This window comes from Diadema antillarum, unplaced genomic scaffold (genome assembly GCF_040938485.1).
Source record: "Diadema antillarum isolate AM-2024a unplaced genomic scaffold, OU_Dant_1.0 seq00000503_RagTag, whole genome shotgun sequence".
NCBI classification, from domain to species: domain Eukaryota; kingdom Metazoa; phylum Echinodermata; class Echinoidea; order Diadematoida; family Diadematidae; genus Diadema; species Diadema antillarum.
The window spans coordinates 1,159,184-1,177,641 of NW_027271460.1; the positions used below are offsets into that span (position 1 = coordinate 1,159,184).

At 36.5% G+C, this 18,458-nt stretch overlaps 1 protein-coding gene across 1 annotated transcript in view; it reads right to left on the minus strand.

Moving 5' to 3' along the window:
• The window catches only part of LOC139733910 (disintegrin and metalloproteinase domain-containing protein 12-like), a 98,548-nt gene that overhangs the window by 9,780 nt on the left and 70,310 nt on the right, over positions 1-18,458 (minus strand). Inside the window, exons 4-12 of the mRNA XM_071644719.1 lie at positions 15,653-15,731; positions 14,091-14,167; positions 10,929-11,044; positions 8,829-8,962; positions 8,276-8,347; positions 7,367-7,533; positions 2,788-2,872; positions 2,078-2,208; positions 1,121-1,292 (exon numbers count right to left, since the gene is read on the minus strand). Of these exons, the coding sequence (XP_071500820.1) occupies positions 1,121-1,292; positions 2,078-2,208; positions 2,788-2,872; positions 7,367-7,533; positions 8,276-8,347; positions 8,829-8,962; positions 10,929-11,044; positions 14,091-14,167; positions 15,653-15,731 (1,033 nt within the window). The remainder of the gene's footprint in view (positions 1-1,120; positions 1,293-2,077; positions 2,209-2,787; positions 2,873-7,366; positions 7,534-8,275; positions 8,348-8,828; positions 8,963-10,928; positions 11,045-14,090; positions 14,168-15,652; positions 15,732-18,458) is intronic.

Genomic DNA, 18,458 nt, shown 5'->3' on the forward strand with positions numbered 1-18,458 from the left:
ATCAAATTGTTTCTATTGTATGACCATATAATCTTGTATTTGCAATCCGGCTCTATGTGCAGGCAAAATTTTGCGGCGATTGCGCGATTGGCGGCCGAGATCTGAAAGGGGGATCAAATTGACCCCCCCCCCCCCCGTAAAAACTTGGTCTCAAATAGCTCAGTTAGAATAGGGTTAACTTCTACCAATGATCAACAAACAGGCAGGCAGTGCTAGAGAAATGGTGCAATCACTTGAACTTCACAGGAATGGATGAAAGCTAGCCAGAAAATCATCTCAGGTTGATAGAAGCCTGAATCTCCTATTGTAATCACAGCATTGTTTTCCAAAACATCATATAGGGCCTAAATACATGTATCATCATCTTGTTTATCTACAACCCTAACTAGGATGTTGCCTTTGAACCGAAAGTTAAAGAATACATGTATCTCCAAGAACACAAATTAGCTTAAGACACATGAGTGGTTTCATCAAGGATAAAGCATACATTAGAAATGTTGTGAATGCTTGAGTAGGCCCGATCCGGTTTATCCCAACAGTCCAGCAAATAAAGTATCACACCCCAGACTGGATGTAGGATAATCACTACATCAATATCAGGCCACAAAATAAATATATCAAACTCTACTGTAAAGAGTCCAAATTGAAGATCTATCACATCTGTGCACAAGAACTTCTGTGTGCCAACCGTTCAATGCTTTGTTGCAAACTCTGAAGCAGCTTTGCAGTGACATGTGACACATGGTGACACACTTTTGGGTTTTAGAGGGCAGTATTTTGGTCTCAAAGGATAGAAATGATGTAACAAACTCCTTCAGGGACAGATCTAGACTACCACCATCTAAAATACTCATCTAATCCTCTGTTTATCAGAACCTGATGGAACTTGGCAGATTCTTTATGAATACCTCAAGTTCAAACTATCTGATCATTACAGTGACAGCCTGCTTGTTTTTTTTTTTGTAGTTTGTTGTCTCTGTGGTTTGTTTGTTTGTTTGTTTGTTTGTTTGTTTGTTTGTTTGTTTGTTTGTTTTTGTTGTGGTTTTTTTTTTTGTTGTTTTTTTTGTTCTGTTTTTTTTTTTTGGGGGGGGGGGGGTTGTGGGTGAGGTTAGGTTCCTACCTCAGGGGTACCACAGTCACACTCTTCCCCTTCCTCAAGGAAGCGGTTGCCACAAACCGGTCCTCCATAGAAGCTCTTAGGGTAGTCTAGGAGGCACACCCCATACCCCTTCATCAGCACGTCTTCCAGGGTATCCCTGGTGCAGCTAGAGAACATAGTGGACGGAGGCTCACTGGAGGGTAGAAGAAAGATTGACCCAGGGGTAACAAAATTAGATGACATCTTAAAAGCTATTCCATGCAAATCACAATCTCCCACCCCCTCCATTTCTCTCAATACCTTGCAAAACAGACTTCACAAGAAGAAAATTTGCAATGACCTCAACTTGCAAAGTAGCAGCTGCTTAGTTGAAAGTTACAGCAGCCATTAATCACTGAATAGCACAATACAATGATATTCAATTACTGTTCACATAACCAGAAATGTATTTTTGAAAATGTTCAGGTGGATATGTTGTAAAAATACATTTCCTGTATTAGTAGCTTACAATGGTAGCAACATTTATCACATGAATACCACTCAGATTGTCTAATTGATGCCATGTAATCTGCAATCATACATTACTACTGTTCACTTGATATGACAAAAACTTTAGAGGTAATATTTTCAGATATTCTGTAACATGCTTCTTTTGAAATTATTTCATCCCTAATGCATAAAACAAGCAAACACGGGAGGAATATAGCAATAACTATACTCACATTGTTTAAATAAAAGTCAGTCACACACATTTTCAGTATCTTATTAAAGAGCTATGTCCCTGAGTTTCTGATCATGTAAACTTTTATCACTCAGCAAAATACACAAAAACAACAACAACAACTGAAGGCTATTTTCTCAAGTGCTGTCAAAAGATATGATGCATGAAACAGCTACAACTAAACAAAACAAAATAGGAAAAAACACACGATGATCCAGCAGGCCATAGAAACTCTCTTTGATGTCACGGTAACTCACGCTAGACTTTCATCCATGATGCAAGATGTATCGGGACAGGTGCAGGCCGGAGTGTTGTGGAAGAAGCCTAGATTGTGGCCAATTTCATGGGTGATTATGACTGCTTGACGTGCTAAAGGAAGCTCAAGGTCCTACAGGGAAGATAAAATATTATGAAAATGATGATAATGGTTTAAAATAACTGCTACTTCATGTACAGGTAGTAATGCTTACAATCTGTAAAGACTAGAAACATTACCGGTGACGAATAATACCTTCGCTTAACAGTTCTGCACTAGTAGTCCTACACTGGTAGCCCTACACTGCTGAGAATACTAAACATTAACTAATGTCCTGTTACCATGCCAACATATTTTCCATTACTTTTACAAAATATGTCGTGCACAACTCTTTTTTTTTCACCTTCCTGAAAATCTGCAGTATTAACACTTGTTGGTAGCCAGCCAGTCTGGTTAGACTACACATTTCTAGTGCCTTATTCAACTTTACATTGTATGTCTCCTTTTTACACTAGTGCTTGAATAACAGGCAGAGTTGTGCATCAAAACCTAGAAAGCAGCTGGTCCTAATACAGTTGTATGTGACAGATATCACTGCATTGCACCTCTAGAGGTGCTAATGATGAGATGATCTCCATTTTCATTTTCTGAAGTGGCAAAAAAACTGACAAGAGTGTAAGTACTGACTGAAATGAAATCATATCAACTCACCGTGCTAACACCACACGACTTGTCTTCGGTACACATCTTACCATGTTCAGCCATCCCAACAATGGAGTCTGTGAATATCTGTCCCCTGCAGAAGGAAACATGTCAAAATAAGACAGAAATCAGACTACTGATGCTACTATTATAAAACTACAATAACTACAAATCAAACTACTAGGTACTACTTCTGCTATAAATACTACAACTACAACTCATTTAATACTATTGCTGCTTCTACTACTACTCCTTCTTCTTCTTCAAAAAAAAAGAAGAACTACTACTACTACTACTACTACTACTACTACTACTACTACTTTATACTACTACTACTACCACTACTACTACTACTACTACTACGTGTGTTGCTAAACATCGAGTTTCGAGTTTCGAGTTTCGAGTTTCGAGTTTCGAGTTTCGAGTTTCGAGTTTCGAGTTTCGAGTTTCGAGTTTCGAGTTTCGAGTTTCGAGTTTCGAGTTTCGAGTTTCGAGTTTCGAGTTTCGAGTTTCGAGTTTCGAGTTTCGAGTTTCGAGTTTCGAGTTTCGAGTTTCGAGTTTCGAGTATCGAGTTTCGAGTTTCGAGTTTGGAGTTTCGAGTTTGGAGTTTCGAGTTTCGAGTATCGTGTATCGTGTATCGAGTTTCGAGTTTCGAGTATCGAGTTTCGAGTTTCGAGTATCGAGTTTCGAGTATCGAGTTTCGAGTTTCGAGTTTCGAGTATCGCGTATCGAGTTTCGAGTTTCGAGTCTCAATTTCAAATTTCAAGTTGCAGATTTTCGTTAATTGGTAATTGAAAAGCCAGCGATAAATCGGGAGCCTGTGTCTCCTTCTTTCTCTTTGAATACTTCAAGCCTTACAGCAATAGCTTTGGAATCTGCGCTATTTTGTTACTGAATTACACTTTTACTGCAATTCCATATCAAATTTGTCTGATTGAGTTACGTAACAAGTGTACTATACAGCCCTTAACATTTGCAGCAAAAAAAAAAAAAGAAAAAAGAATAGGGCCCATGTCATTATAACGAGATCATCGGTCCGACTAATTTACTTCATTATGTCGAGACAATTGTATCCTGACACATGGAATACAACCACAATTGTGCATTTATTAAAATGCCCTGGTGCAAACTGGTTACATGTATAGACGGATAATATGACGCGATATTGATGAACAGAAAAAGTACATGTGACGGGGAAGTGTTGACTCGCGAAAAACAAAACAAACTGTTATTTTCTAGGCTTGTTATCAAATGTTTTAGATTTGACGATGCCGTAATGATATCGCAGACGGGACCTGCCTTTCGTAACGTCTTTCTTGCCCGATATCAAATCCGTTTTCGATGCCAATATAAAGATCAGGGCAATCTATTCACAATTCAATCACAAAATGTTACATTGCTATAGTAGGAAAGCTGCAATTCTTTGACATAATTGAAACTCGAACTTTTACCATTTTCGAGTCTAGACTCGAAAATGGCCAAAATTCGAGTCAAGTCTTTCTCGCCCGATATCAAATCCGTTTTTGCTGCCAATATAAAGATCAAGACAATCTATTTACAATTCAATCACATAATGTTGCATTGTTATAGTAGGAAAGCTGCAATTCAATGACAAAGTTGAAACTCGAACTTTTGCCATTTTCGAGTCTAGACTCGAAAATGGCCAAAATTCGAGTCAAGTCCTTCTTGCCCGATATCAAATCCTTTTTTGCTGTCAATATAAAGATCAGGACAATCTATTCACAATTCAATCACATAATGTTGCATTATTGTAGTAGGAAAGCTGCAATTCAATGACAAAGTTGAAACTCGAACTTTTGCCATTATCGAGTCTAGACTCGAAAGTGGCCAAAATTCGAGTTAAGTCTTTCTTGCCCGACATCAAATCCTTTTTCGCTGTCAATATAAAGATCAGGACAATCTATTCACAATTCAATCACAAAATGTTGCAATATTATAGTAGGAAAGCTACAATTCAATGACAAAGACAAACTTACAATACAAGACACGCATTAATACACTCAACACAATCCCAACTTTTTTGTCTACAGAGAAACTACATGCATGTAATATCAACATTCACACACACAGCATGCTGACAAGGAGTGGTTAAATAACTTCCCTACTATGACTGCTGATCAAAGAATTACCTAGGCAACTGTCTCTAAAGGAAATATATAGTGGTATATATAATGGTACTGATAAAAGATATCACACATTATTTACAATATGGTTCATTTGTGCCAAAGGAATTCCTATTAAAGCCTACGTTTTGTACATCTCTGCCTTAGTTGAGCCATTACAAGAAATGAGTTTTTATTGCAGACATTGTACTCGTCGTGCCATTAAATCACGTCAATGTAGTTGGGTTGACCTGAAATATCAAAAGTTGTGAAGACTGTAAAAAGTTGGGATGCCCTACACATCCTTGCTCTGTGAAGAGCAGGAGCAAAAGAAGAGAAAGTTTGGGCCAAAATGTTGCAAGATGAGGTAGACATACCATCTTGCTAAATTAGAGGGACGACATACTGCAGTTTAAGCGGTTGTGGAGTCTTCAGTTGAAGCGTATTCGTTTTGGTTGGTTTTACCGCATGTGTAATAAGCACTTTCATACACATAACACACGAAATATTTTCTTAAACTAATTACTTTCAAATATCATAATGTTAATACTTGCATGACTTTGCTTCATCAGATGGAAGAGTCCATTTCGCATGAAATGAATAACCCTATATCTTCTAAGAAAAGACAATAGAGAGGAGTAGGGAGAGAAAGTGGTCTACGTTAAAAGAATAAGGGGAGACAGGGACAGAAGGAGATTGGAACCAAGAGCGGGAGTGAATAAAGCATGGGGGAGGTGAGAGAGAGAGGGGTAGAGAGTGAGAGAGAAGGGTGATGACGTAGGTTCCTACCAGAAGTTGGTATTTGCATGATATATCATGTGCATTGTCATGACAACCACACAGTCTGGACTTCGGAACCTGTCAGAACACAGGCGTGTGCTTGGAGGAGTCCTTGAATGACCAGTAGTGACCACAGTGCTCAGAAATGTGTGGTCTAGTGCCCACTTTCTCTTGTCACGATGTCCTGATTATCCTACACAATGTGATTATAGTTTAGACTATTTAAACTATAATACAGCACAGAGACATGTTATTTAATGTTGCACCAGACAAGGGCTCCATACTTATAATTCAATCACAAAATGTCACATTGCTATTTTAGGAAAGCAGCAATTCGCTGACAATGTTTGAACTCGAATTTGTGCCAAGCTTGAATCTCCTGAATCGACAATGAGGAAAAATTTTAATTACCTCTTTCTTGCTCGATTGCAAATACTTTCTCGCTGACAATAATAACAGCAGGAAGAGCAGGGTGATCATAAACATAATGATTTTATACTCAGAATAAATGAAGCTGTCTGACAAAGACCTGCACTCCAAAGACATAAGCAAACTGCCGAAAATAAAAGAGTATTCTTTCAACCGGCTTCGGGAGGGTTAGCGCGATACAGCTCTGTTAGTTTCACCATTCTTTTTCATCTTCTTTTATCCTCTTCTTTTCCTTTTCTTTTTAAAGTCGGGTGCTTTATACGCGGCGGTCAAGGTATAGCAGCTATGTAATCGTGTAACGAAAGGCAGGTCCCGTCTGCGATATCATTACGGCATCATCAAATCTAAAACATTTGATAACAAGCCTAGAAAATAACAGTTTGCTTTGTTTTTCGCGAGTAAATTCCCTATGGTCCGCACTTCCCCGTCACATGTATACTTAATTTCTGTTCATCAATATCGCGTCATATTATCCGTCTATACATGTAACCAGTTTGCACCAGGGCATTTTAATAAATGCACAATTATGGTTGTATTCCATGTGTCAGGATACAATTGTCTCGACATAATGAAGTAAATTAGACGGACCGATGATCTCGTTATAATGGCATTCCCCTATTCCATTTTTTGTTCTTGCATATGTTAAGGGCTGTACAGTACACTTGTTACGTAACTTAATCACAAATTTGATATGGAATTGCTGTAAAAGTGTAATTCAATAACAAAATAGCGCAGATTCCAAAGCTATTGCTGTAAGGCTTGAAGTATTCAATGAGAAAGAAGGAGACACAGGCTCCCGATTTATCGCTGGCTTTACAATTAATAATTAAGGAAAATCTGCAACTTAAAATTTGATGTTGAGATTCCAAACTCGAAACTCGAAACTCGATACTCGAAACTCGATACTCGAAACTCGAAACTCGAAACTCGAAACTCGATACTCGATACTCGAAACTCGAAACTCGAAGCTCGAAACTCGAAACTCGAAACTCGATGTTTAGCAACTCACCTACTACTACTACTACTACTACTACTACTTTATACTACTACTACTACTACTTTATACTACTACTACTTCTACTACTACTACTACTTTATACTACTACTACTACCACTTCTACGACTACTACTACTACTACTATTACTACTACTACTACTACTACTACTACTACTACTACTACTACTTCTTTTACTACTACTACTACTACTGCTTCTTCTACTACTACTAATAATAATGCTAAAGCATTGACACTCACGTAATGAGCTGGGCATTATCATTTGGAATTCTGTGTATGAGGTCTGTTCTTCGCCAGTCTTGGAACTTGACCAGGTTAGATTGGGCATCCGATGTAACATCTATCAGTGGAGACCTCCACACTTCCAGGGCAACCAGGGCTATCCGTATGTTGAGTTGCCTGTACAACTGTGATGTTTGAAATTATGTCAGATAAACAGAGTTTGACTATGTAGACTTACTTCAGTTTTTCTTGACAAACTGAGTTTTCAAAACATACACAATCCTATTACCTTTGTCTACTTGCAGTTTACATTCACATGTCTTCCATTATTTCTTATTAAACAGACACTTTACAAAAAGATTGAGCATCGCAATCGATTGACAAATCCATTCATAACATCTGATCCAAATTGCCTTTCATCAACTTCGGCCATTAACATCGATGTATGGCAGTTTTTTAGTCAGCTGTAATAAAAACAACTCAACAAAAAGATTTAATGGTGTGCTGACAGTTTTTTTTTTTATAATCTATCATTTACTCTGTTTCCTACCCCTACTATCCCACTCCAACATAAAAAGAATATTTAGCCCCTTAATTAATCAATCACAACATCTGATCCGTTCATATGAAATCTTGACGTCATCGAACAGAGTAGCGATTTACTAATGGTCAATCATTTAAAAAAAATTGAGTAAAAGAAATTTTGACCATATTTAGCTAAGATTTATCACATTACACTGATTCACTTTAGGTTTCCATACTGAAAGCAGTGCTCTCAGAGAATTTAGACAATGTAAACTTAAATCTTATTTTATGTAACAACACATTCTTGGGAAACAACTGAAATACACGAAAAGTGAGAGGCCTGATTAATTCCTATGCACTAAAAGAGATATATGTAAATGATTGAAAATGGGTCTTATTTACCATGTCCATGGCATTTGCAAGGTCTTTACTCCTCTGTCGCACCGCGTTGATATCATTCCTTCTGAATTGTAGCTGGTGGGGTAAAAACAGATGAAAACATACGACATGAACCACAACATTTACATAGACTTACATTTGGTTACATCATCTGAACAAGTTCAAGTAATTTGTAGTTCAGTTTTTGTTATAAGGACAAAGGGAAATGTAACATACAATATATTTGTTTTTCAACAGTAAAGATATAATATAAGGAATGAAAAGGCTGTGATCAATCAAATATGTTAGAAGTAACAAAGCAGCCAAACAATATCTGTTGTAGCTCTGATAGCAAACATGCATTGAAAATTTAAGAGCACTTCTATAGAGAAGTGCCATCATATTCCTACAACCACCCCTCAATATCTATCTCTTGTTATAAATGATCATTTCTTTGTCTTAATCTTTGTGTTTATTTTACTTTGCCTAAGATCTAGAGACAAAGTCTTGTTGGCATGGGTGATAGTCTTTTGATATACGATAATTTTAAAGACTTTTGTCCTGAAGAGCTACACACCTCTTTATCATCATTAACGATGACCATCTCGATATATTTTGTCTCTGTTAGGATGTCTCGACGATGGCGATGTTTTGCTGCAAGCTCCTCCAATTTTTCCACCGACTCTGAAGTACCGTATTTCACATCCATTACTGCAAGAAAGAAAAAAAAAAATATATATATATATATATTTTTTACATTAACATCGGTCTTGAGTCAGAACTTCACTTTGCCTTCTCAACAGTGCAGTATGCGAGTATATGCTACCGTTGCATCTATTTCACAAAGATTCTTAACCCATTGAGGATGAGTCCCAAGTATACTCAGGCAGGTGTCTATGAGAAATGTGTGTTGTTGCAAATCAGTCCGTCCTCTACGGACTCATCAAAGATGGTTTACTGTGAAATTCGGCTAACAAATATAATCAACCTTCAGGGAAACCAGATTATTTATTATATTAAATGAATGGAAATTAACTTAGAAGCAACAGGCTAAATACTTGGTTACTTCTCTTTCCAACTGTGATAATATCAGTGAACTCCATCATTGATTAATGAGGAGGAAAAGAAGTTGAATTTTAATTAACAGTGTAAGGCTGTTTGTATTATATCATCAAAAGCAAATTATATCTATATCACATATTCAATCAACTCAACATAGTTAGACCAAATCACTGATAGACTGAAAACATGAAACATTGTTGCCTATTATAAAAGGTTCTGAATTTTCTCAATCAAGAAAGAATAATCACAATTGGATCTTCTTCTGGCTTCTATAACAACAAAAGTTTGAAGCTCAAAAACCCATCTGAAGTTGTCTGGAAAAAGAATGAATTCTCAAACATATAAATCATCATGGAGAATTGATATATAGCAACTTAACAGTTTATATGAACATGATAGAAAAATAAGAAGAAATTTTTGCTAAAACAGCTCTCTGATATATTGTGAGAATAACTGATTCTGTCTACTTTTTTTTAATGGATTACGAAGACTCTTTGAGCTCAAGGAGAACGGGGTAAGTCTGCATTCATGATGAGCGAAGTGTTAAAAATCAATGGCCAAATTTCCTCTCTGTGGCACGGAATATCAAATCTAACACGCCTCAGGGCCTGGGAATTAATATGAAGAAATAATATGGTGCTGTTCCAACAGCCGCCATCCTCTGTGAATGCAGGCTGACCTTCAGCGGCACGCGTCCTTGTTGCAATGAGCTGAGCGTGTAACTAAGTTAGTCGCTGATGACATGAATGTTTTACCACATGTCTGCACATGAGAGCTGAATAATGGTGTACTCTTACAAGTCTCTCTACGGGGGATTCCTTCTGATTTATTCATCAGTTCCTTGCCTCATTTCGGTTATTTATAGCACAAATTCACCCCCATTTGAAAGAGCCATTGATTCTTACAGTTTCTGTTTTCTTTATTATCAATAATTCCTTTTTTCTGTCACATTCCTTTATCCACTTCTATAGATGATCTCATTTTCACCTCATCATTCCCAAATTGGCTTGGTTCCTACAATAATTCACAAGTAGCCCAGGGAAGAAAAAAGCAACAACATAATTTGCCATAGAGTGTGCTATCACATGCTAAGGTCATACCATACATTATTTATATGAGAAAGTGCATGCGGTATTTTCAAACAAAATAACAAACAAGTGAATCAAACATTAAAAATCTCATTAGGCGATTTGATTGTTATACAAACTTTGAATCAATGTTTAGATATTTAGTATTGGACATTTTAGAAAACCTCAAAATTTTGTGATTTTTTTTCCCTTCACTGTCATATGGAAAGAGCACATCATATGTGTATTACATGCTTGCACATACAAACAAATATGATAACTGAACAAATAAGTGTTATACACCAAACATAATAATTATTCCACTCCCACATACCTATGATGATGCTGTTTCCTTTTATTCACATGTGATCTCTGGAAAGATTTTTTTTTAATGCTTATTTTGTTTTAATTCTATGTTTTCTACATATTTTGTATAAAATATTAACTTTTGAGAACACAATGTAGCATTTTTTTTCCTCAAATGAACTCAAATGAGCAAAACATGCTAGAGGCTCTGGAGACTAGGTAAAGATCTCTTTGGTACTTACAAAGTTTCTTTCCATCACTGATAACATCTTCCTCTTTGTACACCACATGATGTTGCCCTGACGACCCCTCCAGTGGTTCCACTCTTAAGGCTTCTCCATCAACATTGACCATACCCCTGAGTGTGATGAAGGACAAAAAACATTTCATGAGAGTTGGTTCTTGCATATAGGGCCATAGTCTGATTGGAATTGGCACTAGATTACAAGTAGAAATTCACATTTCTTTCTTCGGTGAGTTCTTATAAGGGCACCAGTCTATTATCCTTTCAATGATTACTTAACTGGGCCATAAAAAGTATATTTTCCCCTATAATATCAACATATCAAAAATCAACCTCAACTTTTGAAACATATCAGTTACAATAGTATATCAGTGGATTAATGTTATTATAAAGAATGAAAGGTAGAACTGACATTAACTTCAAGATCCTTTGATAAGAAATTCACCACTTCTAATCTCAATGGTACAAAGTACTTTACCAAAATAAAGATTTGTGTTTTGTATTTCATCCCTGGTATTTCTGTGAGTTTTTCCTGTCCAAATAGAATTTTCTTAAAAGATGATGCAATACACACTATATTGAGTACAATATGTGATATCTTTCAACATGATGAAAACATTAGACAAAGGCAACAAAGGACATCTTGATAGAGTTCAGATTTTTATTGTTGATATGGTTATCAGCATTAGATATGAACACCTTACATCAAGAGATGAGATACGATGTCATATACCACACAACCTTGACACATATCAAACAAATAATAACTTCTCTCACTCATACCTGAATGGTCACAATAATGAATTTTAAAAAGGAAACAAATGCAAAGATTTACAACAAAGGCATGCTGGACAGATCCCTAGTACCAACATCAACATACCCACTAGTCTCTGCACAGTACAAAAGTTATGTGTCATGTCATACCCAGGAGGAAGCAGGGTAGATCACTCCAATCAGAACATCAGTCTACATTTTATGATTTATGTCCTGATGATTGGGCAGCTATGACCTAAACAGATGACGTCAATTGAAGCATGGGGACTGTCTCATGGTCAATAATCATCTCACTAATACCATTATAACTTCATATTTGATTTAATTACAAATGGTCTCAGAATACCAGCATGCCAAAGATAAGAGTGGATATCTACTGGTTCATCGTGCATTGAGAACATCAAATGACATATGGTTATTTGTCTCAGCCTGTGACAAAGACTACTCGTGTGATTAAATTGTGGTTTTGAAGTGGCCATTATGCTTTCTTGCATCATCTTCATGTGAACGCTCCAGGAATATATGATCCTTAGCTCTCAGCCAGAGCAAAAATAACATTGCTTTCGGAATATATGACGTATAACAAATCATGAAGATGATTCCCTTTATTTGAAGATCAAGTCATTGATTCTTGTCAACACAAAGACATTTCTAGATACACCATGGTAGCATTGTCAAGTCATGATGAGATGCAATACACTCTATATCACTGAGGCAGAGTAAGGGCTTGAGTCAAGACTACTCTAAGTCACCGACAAATGAAAGATTTGTTTTTGCAGCAAAAACAATCTCTGTCCTTGGCGGCAGCCAATTAAAGAGCGAGCAGCACTTATGTCTCAGCTTCCGGATTGATAAACCAGCTCACTTTTATCTCTGGTACCGGCTAGATCTATCTCCCCTCCTCCCACTATCATTACCGAGGGTCAGCTGTGAGTAATAAAGCGACTAAATTGTACTAGAGGAGGCCACGGCCTCCCTCACCATTGAACCCCCTTCTCTCTCTTTCATCCAACTACAGTTGAACCTCTCTTATCCGGCCTCCCTTTATCTGGATCTCTCTATTATACGGACGCAATCTCGCCGTGATTTTTTTAAAATGATTACGGGAGGAAAGGGGGATTCCCAACTCCTTGAGAACTCCTACACAAACACGCATGAATTACATATACTTGATACATTTCTTAATAATTATTTAGGTAAATCATCCCAAGAATTTATAAAAGAAAATGATTTCATTCTTGCAAACACGAACCTCTATTTTGGGGTCTGTTACTGAGTGTAACAATGAAAAGGTTGCAGCTAGTATACGCATTACTACATGTGGTACTACAATGGGCTACATCAGTACATGTGTATGTATATGTACATGTATAAAGCATTGAGTCTCCCGTATCCGGCCAAATCCCTTATCCGGATGAGCCCCGGTCCCAACTTGTCCGGATACAAGAGGTTCAACTGTATTGTCTTTTTGGGAGGAGATGGACGACCAAAAGTGATGAATGAATATGAAGGTGGAGTGATCATCTCAAATAAAGGGGCAGTTATTCCTTTTTAATGCAGTGTGAGAGATTTTAAATTGAATTTTGGTTCCATCTGATCTTGCTGTCCATAACCACACATATCCATCTGAACATTTCACATTTGCAGTCCAGCATGGTGTAAATTAGCATGAGAAGTTACATATTTTTGGTACTATGAATAGAAATGCCCTGTTTGAATTATCATAGAATTTAAGGAATGTTCTCATTTCCAACTTTAAAATATTGATATAACTTGAGTTATTACAAGTCCCTTTCGGAATATGCCATCTTGTTAATACACTCAGAGGAAATTCCGCCCAATCTAATAATGTCCTTTCGGCTTAAAGTGACTGCTCCGCTAAAGAGTATTCTCCTCATTAAATTCTAATCTCTGTCTTGTCTGGGAATGCACTGGACATGAGGGTACTTCAAGTCAGACGACCTCCCACCATGGAAGAGTCATATGTAACACATAACTACTCAACAGCCAATGGTTGTCCAGTATGGCTACAGAGCTATGTTGACGGGTGGGACGTCTGAACATGATTTGTGACCGGTGTCATCTCTCTTGACCACAGCTGGCCACAGGAATCCAAAATGACTTACAGTCCAGGTTAAGTTTGGGGATAACAACAGAGCAAATGATGTAATCTTTCATGTTAATTGCAACCTTCTTCTTCTTCTTCAACAACAACAACAACAAAAATCTATTACAACCAACTTATGTTCTGAAGGTACTTCAGCTATGAACCAATATTTACATAAATCCCCCAAGTTTCAAACAAACATATATACAAGGATTTTTACTACCAATGTCTGTCCAAGACGACACATTCACTCATCTCTTTAGAGCAATGTGAACTCACCTTAGTCCCTCACAGGTGCTTATTGCTACAGCTGACACATTACCCTGTCGGACCACACCCTGGTAGTAGCAGTGGTGCTGAGAAAGATATCAAAGCATGATTTGTTTTTGAAAATCAATAAAACACATAAAGAAAAAAAACAACAACAATCAGATGAACTGACAAGTGCGAAAAGTTTCTTCTATTTCTTGCCAAAAGTAATACACAGACACGACACAAATCAAAATACATGGGACTGTTCATCCATGGCTGACAGAGAACTGTTATATTCATTTCAGAGATTTTTTATCACACCTAAACCATGCATATACCATCATAAACAAACATAAAAAAAACACACACACATTTTGGGCCATAACATTTGGAATGAATCAATAAACAACAGAATGGTATTTTGTTATAAGACACAATCATTTTTCAAGGACATGCTCATGAAACGTGTTTTGCACCTCTTAAGAGTAACATACTATTACTACTATTTACGTAAATATCCAATTTGACTTTCAATGATACTCTATCATAAGAAGAGTTAATCCTGCAGCCATTGCTCACCCATCCCACAAATAAATGTTATCAATGTAAAAGATATATTCAAAAGTGCTATAATGAAATGCCATCCTTCAGAATGTCAGCTCCTTGGATACAGATCAAATTCAATTCAAAGTCCTTTGCCCAAATTTCCTTAAATATCATCAATATTCATATAAAACACATTCTTTTTGGTAAATCTGAACAGATTACTGTCTTTAAGTGACCCATACTTGTGATACCCTTTTTAAGGAATGGTATAGTAGCGCTTAAGATAAGGTTTCAGGTTTCCAACTTTTTTGTGAATTAATGAAAAACCTCTTATGAAATATGAAAGAACATGTAATTCTAAGAGGGACATAAAAGTTTATTTGATGAAAATTGGTTATGAAATAGCTGAGATATCCAAAACAAAGGGATCCTAATAAAGCGTGGGACCCATCGTTTATTAGGATTACTTTGTTTAACTTTGTTTGTTTTTTAGTATTTCAGCCATTTCACAACCAATTTTCATCAAATAAACTCTGAATTCCTCTTAGAGTGGTACGCTTTGTAAAGCTGCTTAAGTGGTTTCTTAGTATCTCACAAACAGTTAGAGCTCAATCCTCATCTCTGCCAATACTACATACCATCCCTTTAAGCATAAACATGTCGCATATACAAAATTTGGAACTACATGCTCTTTGAATAGTGACACTCTATAATCTGAAAGCAGACTGACAAAAAAAAAGTAGCATGTTCTTTGGCATAGAATGCCAGGTTTTCATACAGGACTGGCGGGAACATGATTGGGATGTTTGCAAGGTTTAAGTTTTCAGTGGTGTGGGATGCCAAGTTTGTGGTGGATTCAAAGTAGTGGTCTTTGACTCTTTACTCTGATACATGTTGAAGTATTTCGAAAGTTCATAGCTTCATTTTGGAAAGTTAACAAACATTATTTGAAGAACTTGGAATCTTATTCTTGTGACTGTTTCATATGAGCTGATGTAGTGGGATAGGCCCATTACTTTGATAGATGCTGAAGGCATACTCACATTTCTATGAGGTAATCTTGTGATGAGGTCTCCATCCTCCGTGTACTCTGTCTCTACATATCGACTTGGAAACAGATTTCTGGAAAAACGACAAAAAGAGAATTGGGAAAGAGACAAGATAGAGATGATTCCAGTTGATATAATAAAATTATTGCATCAAAACACTTGCACATGCGCTTTAAACTATTTAATCATACCTTAATGCAAGTGGAAACAATATGTAATTGAGCATCACCTCACTGAGTGACCTTCAATATCAGTCAAGTGACTACTCACCAGCACCTCCTTTAGTAAGAAAGTAAATACACATTATAAATTTCTTGCAGGGCTTTTAAGCTTTTAAGCTTTACTCTTATGTGTGTCAATCCCTGCAACCCCTTCAAACATTCCATTATTAACATAATGTAATTTATATTGCTCATTAATTATGCTAAAGCCTGTATCATATTAATGTCATAATTTACCATTCGCAGAAGAAACAAAAACCCAGCATTAGTGCTTTAAAATTGTTCTAAAATGTGAGTTTGAGATAGAAACAACCACTGTAAACATTTGAATTTGTATAATCAATGTCAAGTATTGTTAAATACACAAAATGTGAACAAGAGTTATATATTAATAAAAATGTTTCCAGACTAAACCATCTACAGTTACTGTTTATTGAAAAAAAATACTGACATCTCCTTATATTTTAGGCTTAATTGCAAAAATTCTATATGGAAGGATGTTTTGTGATACAACAGAAAGGTAAACAGGACCTTTAATATGTCTCACACATTAAAAATGTCCCCTTCGTAAATCATATTATGGATAAGTATTTTCTCTCTAAAATTTTGTTCATGAAAAGGTTGCAGAGACCAATCAATGAAATCACATGTAATGAAATAAAGTATTTATGTGCACATATCATTCACTTTAGCCAACTGATGATGTAGCATTGTTAGGTTATTGGTTGATTCATGTTCTAAACTGTAAAACCAGGAAAACTCGCAGCACGAAACTTCTGCGAATTGAAGCCAACAGTCTTTTTTTCAGAGCATGAAACATTCACATATTGCTAATCATGATAGAGTATAACATTGTACTGCCATTCAACGAAAAAATTCAACAGAAACTTTCATGTGCATTTTACTTTCATGAATCTTGGTTCCTCACAAAATTTGCAAAAGATTCATGCACTAAAAATTATTGGTCATACATAAACCTGTAACCATATCATCCCCTTGAATCACTGATCAAGATACATCCTAGATGGAAATCAGAACACACATTTTAGGCAGAAGTTAGTGAACACCACATCCCATTCCAATACAACCAATAGGAAGCCAGACTAGGGTGAAATATGTGGAGTCACTGAAAGACTGAGCAAACAATAGTATAGGATGGGATCAACTCCAGAAACCATGACTCTCGTTTCAGAGAAATTTTGATCTTTTTTCATAGGGAACATCCTGGTTCAAACAACATAAAGAGTCATCCTATCCTATGAACATTAATTGTCTTATTCTCTATGCAGGTTTTCAAAAAGATGCGGGCTGAAATAACTAAAACAAATAAATTTACAAAAGAAATGTTGTGTCTATTACATTTAGCAGCAATTTACTTTCATATTAGTTCATACTCTCTAAGAGGATTATGTTGCCCTTTTAAAAACACTGCACAGCGGACCTACAACCTAGAAATTTGTGTGTTTCTGTATTTTCCTAATAGTTTGCTTATAATTCTGTATCAGTTGCAATATCATATCTAAAGGGTACGAGCAGCATCTAGAAAAGTTCATTTATACAAAAAACTCTTCTTCAGCAATAGGTAAAAACACATCAAACTAAATTTACATTTTATTTCACGAACTTTATTTATCAGTGTGGGGCAATAATAGACGAAGCCCTCATTTAGTAAAATCCTTAAGAAAATGGGGGCTTTTTGTCCCTTGATCCCCAAGAGAAGTATGATGGACCCCATCCCATTAAATGTTGTTCTGCAGCCCACCCCACCCCCATTTTTCCTAGTGAAGTGGCAAAGGAAATTGCCTTATACAGTCACTCGACCCATTTGTATAACTGGCAACTACTGACCTTCATTCAAGGCTTTTCAAATTACATTTTATATCATCATCAGGATCTTCTTTTTTTTTTTCAACTCATCAAGCAGAATTTATATCATGACAATTTTTGCAGTTCAAGCCACACAAACACATTTTTCAATGTCTGATACAAACATCTACTCAAAACAAAAATTCTTTGACTGAATGAAATTTCTGGCTACAATATTCAAACATGTAAGGTGATCAAAAGAAACAAAAAATAGTTTGATAAATCTTGTCATGAAGCCAATACAACACAAACTTCCTTGGCATGGAACCAAACACAAACCACAACCTGACCTACTGGAAGTCATCTCAAGAGTGGGGGAAAAAAAACTGTTACTGGTGGAGAGATATAGGGTGTTCAGAAGCAATAAATTTATACTAGAACGGTATAGCTATATCAAAATGGTATAGCTATATGACAAATTTATATACGTCTGAACACTGACTAACGAAACAATGTGTAATGAAACGATGTACATTGTACAGCGAAATGACGATCAGAGCATGGTTTCGGAACTAGAACTCGATAACGAATCAGCATTCCATCATGTCTATTGGCATCTCAACGTATGGCGATCATAGATTAGTATAACTGGACAGGGTTTAATGGGGGGGGGGGCGCGCATGAAAGGTGACCCCATAGCTGTCACTCATGACCGTAACAGCCTGCGCAGTGGAAAACTGCCCATCTATACGTTTTCCAGAACGGTCAAGATT